The sequence below is a fragment of the Hyaena hyaena genome, unplaced genomic scaffold (assembly GCF_003009895.1).
Source record: "Hyaena hyaena isolate Hyena2069 unplaced genomic scaffold, ASM300989v1 scaffold_535, whole genome shotgun sequence".
NCBI lineage: Eukaryota > Metazoa > Chordata > Mammalia > Carnivora > Hyaenidae > Hyaena > Hyaena hyaena.
The window spans coordinates 495,600-512,890 of record NW_024081167.1 but is presented as its reverse complement, the minus strand read 5'-3'; the positions used below and the strand labels follow the sequence as shown (position 1 = coordinate 512,890).

Genomic DNA, 17,291 nt, shown 5'->3' with positions numbered 1-17,291 from the left:
GAGAGAGAGAGAGAGAATTCCAAGCAGATTCTACACCAGCAGCGTGGAGCCCAATATGGGACTCAAACCCATGAAACAAACCGTGAAACATTACCTGAGTGGAAACATAGAGTAGGATACTTAACTATGTCAGTGACTCTTTTAAACATAGGAATTCTGATTGCTGAAAGAAATGATAATGGTAAAGTTTTCTGGCCTTTTGTGATGCTAGCTCACTAAACCTCAAAATTACAGCATCATCTCCTCAGTTAAAACAAATATAAGTATTTTCTTTCTTTTTTCTTTTTTAGTGTTTATTTTTTGAGACAGAGACAGAGCATGAGTGGGGGTGGAGCATGGAGAGAGGGAGACACAGAATCTGAAGCAGGCTCCAGGCTCTTAAGTTGTCAACACAGAGCCCTGTATTCCCTCTGTTCTTAATACAGTATCTCAGACACTGGAGCCTTTTCTCTTTGCCATCCTTAACCTTCATTATAACTACCATCTTATTGAGCTCTTACTGTGAGATGTGTACTGTCCTAAGCACTTTATTTGGATTTTTCTCAGTTGACTGTCCCAGCAACTGTATGGACAAGTTCCACATGCATCTTTGTGGGTTTACTATTCAGTAAAAAATGGGAATTCTGGCAACTGTGTCTGGTTCAACCTATGATCTGCATTTTATAGCAGAGAGAAGCTGGGTGATCTGCATGGGTCATACATTTCCTAAGTGGTAGAGCTGGGACCCCAGGGGTCTAACTCCAGCACCTGTACTCCCAAACCTTCAAAAGAGTGCACTGGTGAGTGAACAGTGGTTCACAAGTTAAGTAATACTATTTGTCAAGATGTGCATATTATTCTATTGGTGTTAATAAATTTCTCTCATTTTTGTATTTGAAAATTTTCAACTCCAGAGAAGAGTTTTGAAAGTATAATAACAGCCAACACCTATATATTCTTCTTCTATGATTATTAACATATTGCACATTTTTTTCGCTCTCTAACTAAACCATTTGAAATTACCTTGGGGACATAATGGCACTTCATGCCGAAATATTTCAGCATCCATCTCCTGAGAACAAGGACCTTTACCTACAAACCACAATATCATCTTCATCTTTAAATTTAACATAGATACAATACTATCCTGTAATAAGCAGTTTAGATTTTTCCAATTATCTCAATGATTTTTATTGATTTTTTTCCTTTTGCATTCAGAGCCAATCAAGGATCACATAGTACATCTAGTGGCATTCCCTTTCGTTATCCTTTAATTTAGAATAGGTCTGTCACTTTATCTTCTTTTTTTATCTTCTCGACAATGACATTTTTTAAAAGAGTCTACATCAATTGCTTGGTAGAAGGTTCCACAATTGATTCAAGCTAAGCCTTTTTTGCAGGAATATTACACAGGTGGTCATTTATAATGATACTCCCATTGCACATGATATAATTCTATTTTTGGTGATGCTGAGTTTGATCACTCGATTAAGGTTCTCAGATTTGCCATTGAAACACACCTTCTTCATATAATTAGTAATCTGTCAGATGATACATTGAAGCTGTCTGACTGTTCTGTTTTCTAACAAACTTCTAGCCCATTGAAGCTTTAATATCTATGCATAGTTTTGCTCAAATTAGTTACTTCAGTGGTGGTTGAAAATTTTTCAAATTCTGTCATTCCTTCTGCAGATTAGCTGGCCTTCTTCTATAAAGAACTCTTCTTTGTTTTTAGAATCACTCTGCACATATGGATTCTTTCATTAGCTGTAATTAATTACTATCCTTATTTTTCTTGGTGCTCAAATTATTCCAAATTTGGCCAGTTGAAATTCCCCCCAAGCAATCTCCTATGTCCTTTTTACTTGTTCCCATCATTCTTTGAATACATCCCTGCTTTTTGTCACAGCAAAATATTCCAGCCTCCCTGACCCAGCCCTGATTCCTTTCTGGGATTTAGAAACAAAGATCTGGGGGCTAGGTATGCTTACTCTTTACCTACTAGAAAAAAAACAACAACTACTTCACCCTTCCAAATAAGTAGTAAAAATTTCTTAGGTGTTCATAAAGTCTCATTTGGCATTAATCTAAATTTCACTCTTATGTCACAGTAGAAAACAGAAAAATTAGAATTCTAAGTAAACTCAAAATGATAGCAACCTTTAGAAGATTTTTTAAGTGGTAAGCGATAGTGCTTAATTATGTTAAATAGCAGCTGATTTGAGATACAAAGGTACAGATGTAGGCACTTACTCTGGTCTACTTGAGGAATTAAAAGTCAAATAGTGAGATATGAAATAGGTACATGGGTAAATATGTCTGAAAGACAAAAATAGAATAAGATTGTCAGACATCTCTTGGAAGGTGACAGAAACATTTATATACTTTAACTCCATGCTCTAAATGGTCAGTTGATTGGCTGACTTAATATTTGACTATAGTTCCTGATTATAAATAAAGTAAAACTAATGTGAAAATGCAAGAGCAAAAGAAAATCATAGATGAGATAGCAGTTACATACTTCATTAGTGATTCAGAATCTGGGATTTGTCACAGAACTAGCAGTGGAGTGGAGATTATGGTAAAATATTCTGGCACAATATTCTGATTACTTTAATTTTCTTAAATTCTAGATCGTGCTCTTAACTGTAACTTTTATTTCCTGAAAATGTAACTAAAATACTTTTAGGCCGTTAATCACTTTGACACCCTTACCCCTCTCATCCTTTCCTGCATAGTGTTTTTTCTCTCTTCTTCCAAAGCTCCTCAAAGCGTTAGGCATTCTGGCTTTTTTCTTAATATAAAACAAACTAGTGGATTGACCGTGAAACTGGGATAAGAGTATTTTTCTGAAATTGGTCAAGTCACTTAACATTCTGTGCTTCCACTTCTGTGCTGGTAACATGAGGATCTTTCCTGCCTTATATGGATATTGTGAGGGTGAATTTAACCAGTCATATAAAATGAGCTCTGTATTCCTGAGAGCATTTAATTCATACTGTTTTAGCGTGATAACAATCAGAGGCATTTTTATTTCAGTTTTTACTACAGCAGGCATCGAGATTTGGAAATAGGCTAATGAACACTAGGATACAGGCTGTTAGGAAGGCTGCAGACTTTTTTTCCTCTGGAGATCTTAAAATCTGTAGGATTCTTTCTTCTGGAGTTTGTGTCCGTACCCTAGGGAGCAGCACAGGGTTTTTTCCAGTGGAGTCCTGTAAAACTGCCTCCATTCCTTCAGGTCTCATGAGTGAGTACAGCATTGAGTTGTTTCCTGCTTCTTTCAGCAATTCTCTCTCCTCCAAGGCTACTTGCTCTTTGACAAAGATACTCTGCATCAGATGTTCCCGTTCCTTCACAGTGAGTTTTCCATAGCTGGGTTCTCTGAAGCTTTAGGTGTAATGAGAGCTCTCTTCAATCTCCCAGTTTTGTACCCATTCATTCTCCTGCCCACCCTTGCGTATTTCTGTGTCACTGTTGTTTCTTAATTACATACCCTGGAGGACAGGGTTCTTTGTTCTGCCTTGAATAGTGCCTTATCTGACCAGTGACACAATGTGGATGGCAAAAAATGACTGTCAGGACCCTACAGACGGTGTTATTTACATCAGAAAATCCTTCTCCAGTTACTAACACCTGAGGTTGACTTGGTTTTTCCCTTCTCTCCATCCCCACCTCTTGCTTGGGTATCTCAACAGGTCCTTAGCTTTTCAAATGTTGATACTTGACTCTGGAGTGGTTGGCTTACATAAGAAATATCATACAGAACTGATGTGGGAGTTTAATTGTCCCCAGACTTATTTGAAAACTCTTTACATAGCAGTGGCAGAAAACTGTTCAATTCTCAGAACCCCAGCTATATCAGTTAGGATGAATTTCTAAGAGTAAAATTGTAGATTGTAGTCACACAGAAGACATGGGGGCATGTGACATGAAAGAGCTATGTCTGCTTTGCCAGTTGAGACGTGTTTCTTTTTCTAGTTAAAATAATGACAGGTTATTTTAAGGGCATTTTGGAGATTGCTGTGAGAATGTTAGTAAATTTTCAGTGTGATTTGCCCATTTGGGCTTCATTCTCCTATCCAGTTTTGGGGAAGAAAACCTGTCAATGCATTGACTGGTCTGATCCTCACCTGACTTTTATTTACTGAGCTGCTAAACTATATGTGATACCAGAGGAGAGTGGACCTCCAAATATGGCCCAAAGTTCTTGTCTCTGACTCACATGAAGGCCAAAATAGCAATGCTGCTTTTTCTGATTAACCTTTAGCACCAACAGACACAAATTCCAAATTCCAGTTTCCTCCAAATCAAGTGTATCATCTATTTTTGATGTTTTTAGAAGATCACTCTAAAATGGACCACTTACTCTTTTGACTTTGGGTTTTTTGTTTTTGTTTTGTTTTGATTTTCACCCCTGACCTGCTACCTGCATCAGGTTTTAAGGGTTGGTATGTGCTGGCTCCTGAAAGCTCACATTCCAGTGGAGAGGGTTACCAAAAGGGGGACCAGGTTAGCAGAAGATGAAGTAGTGTTTCTCTAGTCTCAAGATGAATATGTATTTTTAAAATTTTTTAATGTCTATTTTTGAGAGAGAGAGACCGAGTGTCAGTGGGGGAGGAGCAGAGGCACAGAAACTGAAACAGGCTCCAGGCTCTGAGCTGTCAGCACAGAGCCCGACGTGGGGCTCAAACCCACGAACTATGAGATCATGACCTGAACTGAAGTTGGACGCTTAACTGACTGAGCTACCCAGGTGCTCCAATGAATCTGTATTTTTAATCTAATTCTTGAGATTTAGAAATTAAGTTCTTTAGCTGTTTCTATGATTATTTGGTACTATAGGTATAAAATAAATTTGATAAGTTGTATTTCTTTATTAGGATCTATTCATAACATTTCTATCCTAAATGTGTGCCAAAGGAAACATTTGCTGGCTTGCTAATAAACACAAATGAAGTCAGATTCCATAACTTTGTGATCAAGGATAGTCAGGAATTGTACTTGGCTACAAATAACAGTGACACAAAGAACAGTGCCGTTGTGATTATGCAGGGTTAATATTGTGACTTCTTGCTCTGTCCTCTTCTCCCTTCTCAGGATCCCCTCATGGTCATAAAGTGGCCAGGGTAGTTCAGCCATGACTAGTCAGCCCCCTTTTAAAGTAGCATTCTGCTCAACCAACTGAGCCACTCAGGTGCCCTTAAGGTAGCATTCTGAAAGCCCTACCCAGTAACTTCTGTTTACTTACAGTTAGCCAGAATTTTGTCACTTGGCTACTGATATCTACCAGCGAAGACAGAGAATGTAGTTTTCCATTGCCAACTCATTCCCCACTCCCCAAATGAGCAAACAGAAACTCCATTCTATTTTTTTAAATGCTTATTTATTTATTTTGAGAGAGAGACAGTGTGAGCAGGAGAGGGGTGGAGGGAGTGAGGGAGGGGTAAAGGTGGGAGAGGGAGAGAGAAAGAATGAGAATGAATGAATCCCAAGCAGGCTCTGCATTGTCAGCATGCAGCCCATGTGGGACTCGAACCCATGAACCTGAGCCTAAACCAAGAGTCGACTGGTTGCTTAACTGGCTGAGCCAGCCAGGTGCCCTGCCATTCTCTTTTTAAAAAGAAGGGAAAAGTAGGTATTGGTAAGCACCCAGCGAGATTTCTGCCACTAGTGCCTTTTATGATCTGTCCTAACCTTTCTTTGGATCTTCTCTGCTGTTGTAAGCACTTGACAGTGGAGCTCCACTAGAACACTGGGCAGTCACTGCGAACCCCTCACTTCCCTTCCCCCATATTTTGTGCATATTCTGAAAGGCTTTTGTCTTTCATCCCAACTGCCTCAGCCTCTTAACCTCTAAGGATTTCTTCAGATCGTGATTTCCTAGAGGGGACCTTTCCAGGACCTGCAGTCATAGTTGTTGTGACTATAACAGACTATGACTGTCCTGCTCCTCCCCCCTTTGTTCTTTCATCTCCTCTGTCTGAGTTCTTGGTAAGTTTTGGGCCAGTATATTCTAGTTTCACAGTTAGTTTTTCATATCCTCGGTGACTTTCTTATCCGCCCTGACACTCGCCTAGTATAATACACATGTATAGCAAGTGTTTAGTGCATGTTTATCAGATTCCACTGCAGACCAAATGCCAGCAAGATGATGGGAGAAGGTCCTTTTGTGCAACATTTTTCAGTGTTTTCTTTTTGTAAAAGAAAAGGATTGGTTATATCAGCATTATGAGTATCCTATTCTATTGGTAGCAATTGGCTAGTGCTTAGGTCATTAGTTACTTTAGTGAATAGTCTGTTGGATAGAAGCGCAAACAGCAGTTTGTTTGAAAATTACTGACACCCTAAACATGTAAGAAACATTAACAGTCTTTGCCCTCTTGGAATGTGTGCATTTGATGTGCCCAAGATCAGTGACTCCACTGAGAACAAATAGTGAGAGAGCGAGGGGGACAGTCAGAGCTTTTGTTCTGCACAGCACCTGAAAGTACCATAAATGGATGGTGATCAAGCTGGTCAGGGGGTCAAAAGGCAATAAGCCTCGGCGCCTAAAGTTTGTTTGAGAATGTGTCCTCTTTTAAATAAACTTTTCATGTTTTTAAGTGGTACTTCCTAAACTACTTTTTCATGTTTTTAAGGATATTTTCAAATTCCAGCTATTTTGTGGGGGTGATTATTACTTTGACTTCTACTTATTGATTTTGAAATGTTTATTTTTTAAATTATGACACTCTGGGTGCCTCCGTGGTCATTGATTCATTCAGGTTGTATTCATATATAAACACTAAGATTTATGGAAAATCTTTTCATTTGAAAAAATTTTTAACATGCATTTCTTGGTTATGGGACCTGGAAATAACATGGTTTATTTCTGGGACTTGTTATAAAAGCTTCATATAAACCATCTACTGGTGTCCAGTTGGCTGAAGAATAATATTGAAGGCCCTCCTAGATGTTTCATTTCTTCTCAAAGACCTTAACAAAACTGCTTCCTTTTGAATTTCACACCATGTCTAAAATCAGGTTTTAAGAATTTTCCAAGTGCATTTCTCTACCACTTTACTTTATACTCTGCTCATCCCTTCTCTCTGCAGGCTTTTTAATACTTTCTGAGCAGCACTCAGGATATGTAGTTGATACAAGGTAGGGTGACAAGCAGGAAAGGCTTGAAGTAAAACTGGCAACTCAGCCCTGTGGAGTTGCCAGATGAGGGCAAGGTCAGCGAGAGCTGAGTGAGGAAATGTCGGGAACACCTAAAATAACTAGCACATCGGTTTTACAGGAGAGTTCCAGTTTTGAAGGAAATGATGTTTGAGAATTGTGAGGGAGGAAACGAGGAGCACATCCCAGAATGAAAGCAGCCTTGGCTGCTATGGGAAATAACAGGTGTCAGGGACTTTAGAACTCAGGGTCATTGTCAACTCCATTCCCCTTGGTTTTCAAGAGGTGTCCTCTCCTCAGTGCTCACTGAGGCCCCTCTTTTCCCGTCACAAACAAATCATGCCTTTTGCATGTCTTAGACTTTCTAGTCCATCCCACATAACATCACCAGGTTAATATCCTTAGAATTTTTATTTTCATTAGGTAATGATGAAAAACATGATGATGGAAAACTTCCAGAAACTTTCCATTTCCTGAAGATAAAGTAGTTTTTCCTCAGTCTGAAATTTAGGGAACATCATCATCTGATACCACTCACCTATGATGGTCTACATCTCATTTTTCCATGTTGGCACTAACCTGTCTCTTTAACTTCACTACCTCAAGTGTCCCCTGAGTAAATGATCTATTTTGCTGTATAACTCACCTTACCTTGGAGAGTCTTCCCCTCCTTGGTCTACCCATGCTTTAAGAACCAACTCAAGTCTCTTCTGAGACTTTCCATACAAATCTCTGTGGATATGGTTGTGTGATAATTTCTTCACAAATTTCATATGTGCCACCCATTTTTCTCATAAACAAATGTTGCCTTAAATGAAAAGTGATTGTTTTGTCTCTTCATCTGCATTGGAAGCTCTTTGAGACTAGTGACAATGCTATACGAGTTTTCTTCTATTTTAGCATCTCGCATAGCACTGTGCACCAATTCAGTGTAGGGCAGTGTTTCTTAGTCTGGCACCATCACATTTTGGGTTGGATGATTTGTTTTTGTAGGGGGTAATCTGAACATTGTAGGGTGCTTAGAACATCACTGTTTTCTACCTGCTAGATGCCAGTAGCACCCTCTCCCCGGCATGATAACGAAAATGTCTCTATTTATACCAGATGTTAGATAGGGGACAAAGATAGCCTCAGCTGAGAATCACTGGTATAGAGTAAACAGAATAAATTCTGACCAGTGTCTTGGCAGAAATGGAGGACTGTGAGAAGCGTTGAGTGATGTTTTACAGCATTTTGGAATCTTGAGGAAAGACAGACTCAGTTGATGGAAGATAATAATTGTAAAATAGAACTTCCTATTGGGTGTGATAGACCATAGCAAGGGTGCAACATACCTAGGATTGAGAGAGATCAAGATGAAGTTGATCTTAAGTTGAAGTTACAAAAATACTGTTATGAGTTTTTTATTTTATTTCAAACAATTTCATATTAGAAACCGCATTTCCAATAAAATAAATATTATTTAGTGAGAAATTTATCTGGAGTTCATACAAACTCCATATCTTTGGACTAAAAACCACTTTTGAAGCATTTTAGGGGGAATGAGTTTGAAATTACAGGTACAGGTTATTATAATGTAATTATTGACAAACATCAGTTGTGTTTATTCATAGTTTTACCTCTTGTTTTTTTTTTTTTACTACTTTAACATTGTACTTAAGTTTAACCAATTTTCCAGACCCAAGTGATACACACACACACTCTCTCTCTCTCTCTCTCTCTCTCTCTCTCCCCCCACATGTATGTGAAAGCATTTAGTCTTAAGAGTGCTTACTACACTCAGACATAGTGAATTTATATACTTCTGCTATTCTATTATAAGTTCTTGGTCTTCTCTTTTATTATCAAACTACTAGATGACATAGATACTATATGGTTGATGTTCAGCTGACCTAGAAGTAATGCATGAAATCCTCTCTTCACAGCTGTCTGCCAGCCACAGTGCAAACATGGTGAATGTATTGGACCCAACAAGTGCAAGTGCCATCCTGGATATGCTGGAAAAACCTGCAATCAAGGTAGGAAAACAAGCCTGACACAAATTGCAATCACAAGCCTCCTCTATTTCTGCCCAGTATAAGAATGACAAGTTCTCATGCCAAACTACTTTTCTGTGGCTGTTTTTTCTAAACGTGTGAGCTGCTGTGTTCTGAAAGATAAAAATATAATGTAAAACCTTAAAATGCATTTCATCAGAGGGTAATTAAAAGATCTTCATCCTTTTACTCACTGATACTAATTAAAATATGTATTTAAATAAGAGAAGCACACTGTCAGTTATATAGAAGCCTTCCATTCTGCTCATCCTTGTTCTTCCATGAACTAGTTGGGAAGCTCTGGCAAATTGTTAGCCTCCTTGGACCCCAGTGAGATGAAACCTCTTCAGTACTCAGAGTTAGGTAGGAAGTCTGACCTGAAATTTTGAGATCCCTTCAAACTCTGAGTCCTTCAGTTTTTGAGATTAAATTCCCCTCAACTGTTACCAGGTTGCAAAAGTTCCTTTGAGAAATAAAGATTTTGACCTATTTAAGTTGTCTATAAATGCAAATGTTTACTTAGCCCAGTGCCCCAGGTATTTTATATATATTATCTACTTTCATTATTACAATGTCTGGAGTAGAGTGTTATTTATGGTAATTAAATGATAAATAATAGCTTATTGTTATTTTTCACCTAAAGACATATCAGAGATGTTAAGTGTCTTGTCTAAGGTCACAGAATTAGTTGGTGAAAGACCCCGTATGTCTTTTTAGGACTTTTGGCCATATAATTCATGTTTTCTCTATCAATTTAGTTTTAGATGATGAAAATATTATTGCAAATGTGATCTTCTGACTCATGCTAACAAATCTGACAAGGTTTGTCATTTAAACCTGAACTTTCTATTATTAGGAGTAAAAAAAAAATAAAAGCTGGGGTTAGATTTCACCAGAGAGATACAAGGAGAAAAGAGTCAATTATTTACTTATTTCTTAAATTTACATAATATGTTCTATCCTTTTTAGTGTTGAATGAAACAATAACATGGGGCCTAACCGTCTCATAGATAACTTACTTGATTTCATCAGATAAGGAAATGATATTGTGGAAACACTCCTGTTCATCAGTATCTGATACTCCTTGATATGTCTCATGTAAACTCATGACTTATGGGCACAACAGTTCACAACATTCCAGAACACTGATGTTTGAAAGTATATGTAATTGTCCCTGAATTATCAGGGAAATCCATTCTAATGAAATGTGACATATCCAATGGTAGGAGAGATAGTTATTCTAAAGTATGTTCTGTATTATCTGTTATTTGATTAACTGTTTTTTTTTTCCAGTGTTTCTTTTATGTCTTAAAATATTTTTTAATTTGGAATTTACCAAACACACCTGGATGGTCTTTTTTTTTTTAATTTTTAATGTTTTATTTCTGAGAGAAAGAGAGACAGCACGAGCAGGCGAGGGTCAGAGAGAGAGGGGGACACAGAAGCTGAAACATGCTCCAGGCTCTGAGCTAGCTGTCAGCACAGAGCCAAATGCGGAGCTTGAACCCACGAACCGTGAGATCATGACCTGAGCCAAAGTTGGACACTTAACCGACTGAGCCACCCAGGCGCCCCTCCATATACTCTTTTAAAAATCCGTTTGATTTTCCTTCCAAGTCCAATTTTGCAAGTTGTGACATGTTCAGTTCTGATTATTGGGTTATCAATAATCTTAGAGTTCCCATATGCTTCCTTTCTTAAAGTGGTAAACATAAACTATCAGAGGTTTCATCGATATGTCAGTACCATAAAACTTTGTAGTCCTGATGCCAGGAATTTATACAAAGAAGGTTATTATAAGAAGCCACTGTTGAGATTGCAGAGAAATTCATTCAAATTTATTTTCAGGAACTACATCAGCTTTAATATGCTTCAAAGACACTGAAACTATTATTGTCACAAGGATTTATCTCTGGCTGTCTCCTACTTTCAGAAAACTAGTTTATCATGTACTTTTTATTGTAATACATACCTGTTTCTCTAAAGAAAAATTGAAGTTTACGGAGTTGAAATCTTGCCTCCTAAAACTATATTCCTTAGGGGGAAAGAGCATTTCATTAGTAGCAAAATGGGATTTTATACCAACAAAAAATAGTGCAGACACTGAAAATGTAATTTCAAGTCCAATCTTGAATATAAAACCACAGCTTACAGTAAACATATGTGTTTTTGATTATCTCTTTCTTCACTTTCCTTACCAAAAAAGCAACTGTGACACGGTTCCCAATGGTGTGGTTTATCATGGTCTTTGAGAGCAGGAATCCTTTTTGGCCTCTGATTTCTGGGCTCCTGAAAACTATTATTAAAATGACTTGCACACACTAAGTGCAAATTAAGTATTTGCTAAGTGAATGATTGTTTCATATAATGGCTCTTGGTCCTGAACACCATACCCGTAAGGGCTCCATGCAGTTGCCCGTTCCAGCACCACAGGCAGCGCCTGAATCTGTGGGCTGAGAGCCCTCGTCAGGGTCAGAGGTGGCTGTAGAGGAGCTGGGTACATGGGAGAACTGGCCAGAGAAACCAGGAAACGATATTAGAGCAGATTGTCTCTGTTACACAGCAAATTAATGTAGACTGTTTTTAACTGGACTGTACATTTTAATAAACTGGCAAATATGCCTCAGAGATATGGGAACTCCAACATTTCTTTTTTCTTGAGGAGAGAAATGTCAAGAAGAGGTATATTTGAGATAATTTCATCGAACTAGGAATTAGCTCTTCCTAAAAAGTAGGTTTCTGTGTAAGGCAAGTACTTGCTGAAAAAAAAAAAAATTGATTGGTGGAGTGACAAGCATTTAAGAGTGCTTTCAGAGCTGCCTGGGGGGCAGCCAGAATAGCCAAGCAAGCCCACTTTGCAACTGGCTTAATTTAACAGCCTTGTCACAAGATTGGTGTGAATCTGCTGGTGGTGGCTTGCTCTTTCCTCTGAGTCATTTTTGGATTTGCGATAGCTGGATCACATACAGAATCATAGGCTTGGTCTGATTATTAGCATATTCTGTACAGCACATGGTGCCTTTCACAGTAATGAAATGCTACCCCGAACTCTGGCAAGGTTTGCTTTTCTCCACCTTCTTTCTCTGGTAATTTTTATTCATGCATACTTTCCTCCTCTTTGAGTCTCTGTACCCATACCAAGTCTCTTTCCCCTCAGCCCAAACACGATACTGTTATACATAATAATCTTTTTATGACTTTCCCATTAGGAAATGATTTTTATCATGTAATATGTCCTATCATTGCATATTTTCAGAAATGAAAGATCTATGTTTTTGAATGCAAGAGGGTGAGCGTGCTTACAACCAGAGCCATGGCTAGGGTTAGGGTTGGCAACCAGGAAGTGCCATGGGCAGAACCAGCCACAATGCAGTGATTCCCTGAAGGGCTGAGTTGAGGGCACATGGTTGGGTGTGGGTCAGGCTTAGGGTTTGGAGTCAGGAGGCAGAAGATTCAATGGATCAAGGTTAGGTAAGTTCTTCTGATCACCCCTTTGCAGCCCCATCCCGGCCCTGGAAATGGCAGCACAAAATTCTAGCTTATATTAAGGGCTTATAATAATTTCAGAAGAAACAGTTTATAAATATCAATTCCTGGTGTTTTGACAAAGTTTATGTTTCATATGTTGAATTCCTCACCCCAGGAACTAGTATCTTGTAGCACAGAACCAGACAGTAAACTTTGGTGGCTTAGGTAAATCTGAAAGTTGATTGCCTTCCCAAGGACAGCAGTCTAAATGCTATACCCCTGAGTAGTAAGGTAATTTCTGATAGCCTTACTTTTTAAAAGATGTGTGGTTTCAACCCAGAAACCATTGTTCATTTAATTTGGAAGTTTAACTGGGTGTTAATAGTATGGAAGTCTTGAAGCAAGATATGATTGCCTTTTTGACTCTACTTTTGAGTCTTACCCATCTTATTTTGGTAAGTTAATAATGCCAAGAGTTAACCTCTTTTGGGGAAAGCTTATTGTATATTCCTACTAAGTGTGACCTAAATGTAATATAAGTTCTTACACGTGAATGAAAACATCGATATTGGTCATGCTATTTATTTAAACAAGCTCTATGCAAATCATAAATTTGTGCATAATTGTGAAGTATTTTAAACTATTGGACAACATAATAATAAAACAGTCTTGAGTTGGACATTTAAGACTTAAGTGTCAATACACAGAATAGGTAGATTGTAATCAGTATAATCTGTTTTCTGAGCTTTCTGTCTTTGTTGGTGACCAAAATCATGCTTTAAAAAATGACCATCTCTTCTTTAGTGGTTTCTCTAAAGATTGGTATAGGAATGAAATATGTGTGTATGCATGTGTGTAAAATGTACTTGTGTTCTTGGGAGGCAAGATGGCAGTGATAAATTTTAAGGAAAATAGAAATTAAAATTTTAAAAAGAGAAACCAGAAGAACAAACTAATTTTTTAAAAAGCATGTACAGTATCCTTTTGGAAATCTACCAACTTTATGTAATTGTCTAATATATACTTATAAAGATTTTTAGGGCTAAAAATGACATCCGTTCAAAGTTGACTCTTATTACCTTCTTCCTGGTGTGAAGACGAACACTTCTACCCAACTCCTCTTGACCAAGGCAGCGAACAGCCTCTTTTCCAACCCCCGGATCATCAAGCCACAAGTTTACCTTCAAGGGGTGAGCGTGCATTATCTCAGGTGGTCTGCCCTCCCACCTGCACGGCTTCCTGCAGTTTCGTCACTTTTTGCAAATGTCCTGAAGACTAGCCCCAGGAGTGCCCAGCCTTCAGCACCCTGAGCATGTGAAGCAAGCAGCAGGAATTGCCACCTGGTGCTGATTCTCTGTGCTCTAAAAAGCCTGGAGCCTCCACTGTCCTTTCACTGCATTAAAAATATCATTGCTTCTCTTCTTCTTTTCTGGGCTTCAGAATGTTTTCTAAAAATCAAATGGCAAAATAACCTTTATTTTCAAAGGTGAAATCAGGAATTCCAAAGCAACTGATATTGGACTTTTGATGACTTTTGCTGAGTAGATTTCAGAAATGATGAAGTCCTTCCCCATGCCCCCACCATATTTAGAGAATAGAGTGTTAGGTTACCTGGAAATCAAACCATACATTATTCATTTAATTCCTTTGGTGTACATTTTGTGATATTAGAAAGCCTAGGTTCTAGTTCAGTATAGCCTTTAAGTGGCTCTGTGATTATGAGCAAGTCATTTAGTGTGTCTGAGTCTTAGCAAGCCAGTTAGTAATGGGAGAGTAATTTCTGCCCTGTTCACCTGCAGGGCTGGTGTGGGAACAGGCATACCAAAGATATTAATGTTTTCATTATGATGGAAAGTTTTGTACAAAAATTAGGTGGCAGCATGATTTTATAGTTTTTCTTCTAAAGGACTGTATCCTTTACCCACTCCTAAATTTAGAAACCTAGAATGACTGAATAAAAATAGTTTAAATTATTAATTAGTGTCTCTCTGCAGATAGGAACTTAATGCACTTGTGTATCTTCTGCGTAAAGAATTAGGGCAATAGCATTCGTTTCAACCATTGAGTTTTAAAGAATGAAAGTTATGGCAGTTGAATGACTGACATCTGTTTGCCTATGACCTCCACTTTCGTCAGATAAAATGTAAAAATAAAGGTTAAATTTCTGAGACTTGCCAAATTTAAGGGTCAAAGAAGAAGAAAAAAGTCCCACTGTATTAAATAATGAAAGATTATTTTCCTTAATAATCCATTGGGTTATCTATTCAGTGAATCTATTCTAGGTTTCAGGCTACTTTTCAGTGTCTGCATGCTAACAAAAAATTTCTGATTCTTTTTTTCCTACAGTGTAATTATAATGCTGTGCAGCTTGCATTTTTGTTCTAGACTAGCTCTCTTCCTACTCCCCCTTCCACTCCCCATCCCACCTCCCCCAGCTCCTGAAACCATCAACCTACTTAAAGATATTCCTCACTGTAATAGATGTGCTTTAAGAATTCATACGTGACAATTAAAGCATCTGAAATCTAAGTGGTTTAATTGTAAAGTGATGTCTTTTGAGGTGATAAAATAGGTACATGACAGAATTCATTAATTTTTTATTGTAGAGTTTCCTTATAATTTATATTATAAACTTCTAGAGAAAGCGCAACTTTAAAGTGAATTTAAGTAAATACATTGAAGTTTTCTTTCCTAGGTTCTTTTATCACCTTTAAGACTGATTTGAGAACGTGTGATCATGTTCTTTATATTTTTCTACTTGTTATAGGAGAATTTGCTATAAATTGGAAGTGTTGTTTTTGAATTCCTGACTTGATAGTAACACACGTGTTCCTAGGTCAGTAGTCTAAGAGATTTTGGAAGCAGCACATGTTAACTCAATTTTATAAGGCCTTAGTTCAATAAGAAAATAAAGCTATAATAATCATAAACTAGAGACCCTGAAGAAAATGGAGAAAAAAGAAGTTCATCACCCCAGCACCAGATGCTTTTAATCTTTTGAAGCTCCCTGCTTTAGCAGAAGTCTGATACTTGGTAAATATTGATAACACGGATTATTGTGGAATTCTATTTCATAATTTCTGCAGTGGCTTTCGTAAGGGTCAGTGTGAAGTTTTTAGGACGCACATGCCTGTAGCAGATGGAGCAATGGTGGCAGTCATTGGAGACATCAACATCAGCCAACTGTCAGGGGGTATCAGCCACTCCATCACCAGCTGTTAAGAGTACAGCTTTCTCAAATTGCTTTTAACGTATTTGGATATTTACGTGTCAATTTAATAATAGTAAAATAGCCAACAAATGTGTCTGCATTTACCCATCAAACGCCGCATGTTTATTTCCCTTCCATATTATTTCATAGAGTGATTTCCAGGTGGGGGATTTGTTTTTGTTTGTTTTTGAATTATGACATCTTGTTTTTCACTTCCTTTCAGTTTCATGATTCTTAACCCTAGCGTACTTTTTTCTCATGGGAAGGGAAGGATAAATTTGGACTGAAGACCACCAGCAGCCCCAGTCTGGATCACAAAAACTCCCATAGCAATCTTGAGGGGCCCTTTATTGGCCAAGACTGGAGCTGCCATAACTTGGCTTCAGCTTTAGTTCCTGGACAGAGTGTCTAAAGAAATTTCCATCAGCATAAATATCCTTTGTATGAGCTGCTTAGAGCTACAAACATCTGGCCAGCTTCCATCAAAAACCCACAGAAGTTTCTGTGGCTCTTTAAAAATAAACCTAAGTGTTCTTAATTGATACATTTTATATCCATCAATATCTTTCCCTTGAAATATAGAATTCAGTCTTACTTTATGGCTTTACTGTACTGTTTATTTTTTTAAAATGTTTATTTTTGAGAGAGAGAGAGACAGAGACAGAGTGTGAGCAGGGGAGGGGCAGAGAGAGAGGGGAAGACACAGAATCTGAAGTGGGCTCCAGTCTCTGAGCTGTCAGCACAGAACTCAAAAGTGGGGCTTGAATTCATGAACTGCCAGATCATGACCTGAGCTGAAGTGAGATGCTTAACCAACTGAGTCACCTAGGTGCCCCGTTACTGTTCTGTTTTATATTTGCTTAGTGCAGAAAATATTTAGAACACAAAGCCTTTCTCAAACAACATGCTCAGATTTAAATACTATTTAAAGTTTTATTTTTAAATTTTAAATGTTTTTATTTATCTTGAGGGGGTGGGGCAGAGAGAGAGGGAGAGAGAGAATCCCAGGCAGGCTCCATGCTGTCAACACAGAGCCCGATGCAGGGCTGGATCTCACAAACTGTAAGATCGTGAACTGAGCCAAAACCAAGAGTCACGTGCTTAACCCACTGAGACACCCAGTACCCCTAAATACTATTTCATATCATTCAGGAGCTTATCAAATCCAGGCGTGAAACTGCAGGGATGTATGGTTATATTAGGATGATAATTAACTTCTCTTAGAACATGAGAAAAGATTTCCTGACTCTAATTTTTAGTAAATACTGAAATACAAGTTAGAATATGATAGGTGGAGTGAATTGCTTTTTCTTTCTTCCTTGATTTAAAATTTTTACTTCATATAATGGAGAAGTCAAATTTTTGGTTGACCATATAATCTGCAAGGCACCTTCTTTGAGGAAATTTTTTAAAAATGTATTTTAAATATGATT

General features: G+C 37.9%; 1 protein-coding gene across 6 annotated transcripts in view; it reads left to right on the top strand.

Annotated features, from left to right (window-relative positions):
- Positions 1–17,291, top strand: part of NPNT (nephronectin) — an 81,871-nt gene that overhangs the window by 24,053 nt on the left and 40,527 nt on the right. For 4 of the 6 annotated variants that reach the window (XM_039255627.1, XM_039255629.1, XM_039255624.1 and 1 more), the window contains 2 exons: positions 9,069–9,161; positions 13,745–13,837. In XM_039255627.1, the coding sequence (XP_039111558.1) occupies positions 9,069–9,161; positions 13,745–13,837 (186 nt within the window). The remainder of the gene's footprint in view (positions 1–9,068; positions 9,162–13,744; positions 13,838–17,291) is intronic. The other 2 variants (XM_039255628.1, XM_039255625.1) reach the window with 1 other exon arrangement.